At 48.9% G+C, this 3,612-nt stretch overlaps 1 protein-coding gene across 1 annotated transcript in view; it reads left to right on the top strand.

The window, feature by feature from the left end:
• The window catches only part of BRIX1 (BRX1, biogenesis of ribosomes), an 11,937-nt gene extending 10,986 nt beyond the window's left edge, over window positions 1-951 (top strand). The window contains exon 10 of the mRNA XM_015407814.1: window positions 452-951. Coding sequence (XP_015263300.1) covers window positions 452-718 — 267 coding nt within the window. The 3' untranslated portion in view covers window positions 719-951. The remainder of the gene's footprint in view (window positions 1-451) is intronic.
• Window positions 952-3,612: the final 2,661 nt, after the last annotated feature.

Below are 3,612 nucleotides of genomic sequence, written 5' to 3'. Positions count from 1 at the left end.
GGGGGGAGGTGGGATATAAAGAAGGAGAAGAGATTGGATTTATACCCCGCCCTTCACTACTCAAAGGTATCTCAGAGTGGCTTACAAACTCCTTTCCCTTCCCCTCCCCACAACAGACACCCTGTGAGGTAGGTGGGGCTCAGAGAGCTCTTGACAGAAACGGCTCTTTTTTCAAGAACAGCGCTTATCAGAGCTATGGCTTGCCCAAGGTCCTCCAGCCAGGTGCAAGTGGAGGAGTGGGGAATCAAACCCGGCTCTCCCAGATTAGAGTCCACGCACTTAACCACTACACCAAATAAATTTTTAAAAACTCAGAAGGTGGTTTCTGCAAACCTATTAAAATATCCAGGGGTTGAAAGACTGATGTGGAGCATCAGTGTGTCTGGTCTCCAAATGCAACATGAAAACAGGGATTTCAGCATACGATTAACTTTGTTTTCTTGTTTTTCAGCATCGGCGGGCCATAAGATTGGCCACCGCAGCTAAATTCAGGGAGAAACAGCAGATGAAAGAGCTGCAGAAGGTAAAGAGAAAGGAAGAGAAGACCCTCGTACCCGAAGACCCAACCGAGGCAGTTTTTGAAACACCAGCAGAAGAAAAGCCAGTGGAAATCCAGCTGGTGAAACCAGACCCGAAACCCAGCTTGAAGAAAAAGAAGAACAAACTGTACCAACGACAGAGAAAGCTGAAGAAGAAGCTCGGTAGAACCGGAGCATAGAATGTCCCAAGAGAGGAATAAGCCAGGACTTGAAAAAGCAGAGACTTTTGCTATAGTTTTGTGGCTTAATTTGTGTACAGCAACTTTTTAAAAAACTACGCTCTTGTCATCAATTTCGAATTTTTTAGAACAAATTTTTTTCAAATATTTTATTATTGTTACTGTTTTGTGGACCATAAAAAAGCAACCTATTCATTATAACTCTGTACGAATTGTGCCACAACCAAATTAAAGGTCCATAACAAATTAAAATTAAATGTCGGCAGATGTCTAGAAAACACTATATGGTGTCAAGAATATTCCCAGTGTCTGTCAGCTTCGCCTACAGTTTTAATGATCGGAAACACGTAAAAATTGCATTTCCTGCCTCGAAACGTTCCTAACGTGACGCAGGTGGATCAGCTGGAAGTTGTTCTTACACTTTTTCTGCAGAGGAGCTGTGGTTGCCAGTGCCGTGCTTGTCCCATCATGCATCCTTAACCTGCGGAGCCTGCCCATGCTATGTGCTGACGCCTCCATGTTGCATGTTCTGCAGCGGCTTGTAATGTAGGATCTTTGCAGCAAGTGAATCAAGAAACTGCAAATGTGCCTTCATCCTCATTGGATCCTAATGGAATTCCTATTTAGGGGCTGATTAACAGATGTAGGTCCATGCCCATATGTGCAGAGAATGGTGGCTGTAGGGTGTTGGCTCGACATGTATCCTGGCATATAGGAGAAGAAGAGAGGAATTGGTTTTTATAACCCGCCCTTCACTACCCAAAGGAGTCTCAGATTGGCTTACAGTCTCCTTTCCCTTCCCCTCCCCACAACAGACACCCTGTGAGGTAGGTGGGGCTGAGAGAGCTCTTTTGAGAACTGCTCTTGACAGAACAGCTCTGAAAGAACTTGTGACTGACCCAAGGTCACACCAGCAGCTGCATGTGGAGGAGTGGGGAATCAAACCCGGTTCTCCCAGATTAGAGTCTGCGCTCCTAACCGCTACACCAAACTTGACCGGGATGGCCCAGGTTAGCCCAATTTCTTCGGATCTTGGAAGATAAGCAGGGTCGGCCCCAGTTACTACTTGGATGAGCGGCCCCTGAGGAAGCTTAGGGTTTCCGGTTTAGAGAGCCAGTTTGGTGTAGTGGTTAAGAGCAGCAGGACTCTAATCTGGAGAACCGGGTTTTATTCCCCACTCCTCCTCCACATGAAGCCAGCTGGGTGACCTTGGGTCAGTCACAGCTCTCCCAGAGCTCTCAGCCCCACTTACCTCACAGGGTGTCTGTTGTGGGGAGAGGAAGGGAAGGTGATTGTGAGCTGCTGTGAGTAAAGGGTAGGGTATAAATCTAACTTCTTGCTATGCAAAGACTGGTAAGGGCAAAACTACCTCTGATTGGCCTTGAAAACCCTACAGGGTTGCTGTAAGTCAGCTGTGACTTGACATTACTTTCCACCTTATAGGAATCAGTATGGTCATTCTCAGATGATGGTGGTGATGATGATTTGAATTTATAAAACACCCTTCCCCGAAGGGCTCAGGGCAGTGTACATCAAAGTAAGCATAACAAAACAGTGAATAAAATTAGTGATCATTAATCAATAAAACAGAATACGATGTACACAGTTGATGGCATACAAATCACATTGCTACCCTGTGGGGTGGCTCCCTTATAGGGAAATAGATCAGGCAGATAGAGACCATGGTTAGGAACTGTTGCTGTCCTCAATCGTAGGCCTGGTGGAACATCTCTGTTTTGCACGCCCTGTGGAACTGGGCCAAGGTCCCACAGGGCATGGATTTTGCTAGAATAGGGAATTTCCACCCGGCAGGGGCCAGGGCTGAAAAGGCCGTGGCTGAGGACAGCCAGACTACTTTTGGGCCATGGATCACTAGTACGTTTTGATCACCTGAGTGTAGAGCTCTTGGGGGGGGGGGGCATACTGGGTGAGGCGTTCCCACAGGTATGTTGGTCCCAGATCTTAAGGGCTTTGAAGATCAAAACCGGAATCTCGAAGTGGATCCAGTGCTCAACTTGGAGCCAGCGTAGATGGCAAAGCACAGGCCGAAGATGTGCAGACATTGGGGTACCCTCTGGACAAGCTGCAATTTCCGGACCAGCCTCGAGGGTAGCCCTGCATAGAGCAAATTACCGTAATCCAGCTTTGAGGTGACCATTGTTTGGATCACTTCGGCAAGTTCGGTGCTGGAGAGGTAGGGGGCAAATTGCCTGACTTGGTGAAGTTGAAAAAATACCAGCCTGACAACATTTGCTACCTGGGGCTCCACTGTGAGAAGGCCAGCGGCCTGGTTTCACTACCTGTGCTTAATACCTCAAGCAGGCACTTGAAAAGAGGTATCAGGGGCCCTACCTACTCCATCCCACTGGCTAGGTCCTGAAAGGGGGGGCGGGGCGTTAGAAAAAGATGGCAGCCTCACTTTACACAACCCACCACATTCCATGACAAGTATTTGCATTCTTTCTTTTATCCAAGCGCGAGGGAGAAAGCTAGCAGTGCAAATCTACTCAGCTTGTCTCCAGTCTATGCTCTTTAACTGCAACGTACGCACCGGAGTCACGCTGCACCGGACTGCACTTAGCTGTTTTCACTCCCATCTATCTACTGATTGCATTTCCAGTTTAGATCTATATGCATGTTGCCTCTTTGCATGCATTTAACGATGAGAGGCCCCCGCAAAGCAAAACAGAACCCCCCTGATTCCCCCCCCCCCCCTTCCCCCGAAGGTTCGCGTCCCCCGGGTTCCATCCCATCAAAGGCCGAGGCGGCGCTTCGGAACGTTGGCGTCCCCGGCGTTCTATGACGTCGGAGGGATTCCCTGCGGCCCGACGTCCCGCGCCTCCTCCGGCTCCGCCTCCCAACCCGGTCGTGGGAAGTGGCTTCGACGCCTGCAT

This window comes from Gekko japonicus, unplaced genomic scaffold, assembly GCF_001447785.1.
Source record: "Gekko japonicus isolate JY-2015 unplaced genomic scaffold, Gekko_japonicus_V1.1 scaffold2960, whole genome shotgun sequence".
In the NCBI taxonomy this organism is placed as follows: domain Eukaryota; kingdom Metazoa; phylum Chordata; class Lepidosauria; order Squamata; family Gekkonidae; genus Gekko; species Gekko japonicus.
This window is presented reverse-complemented; position numbering and strand designations above follow the sequence as displayed.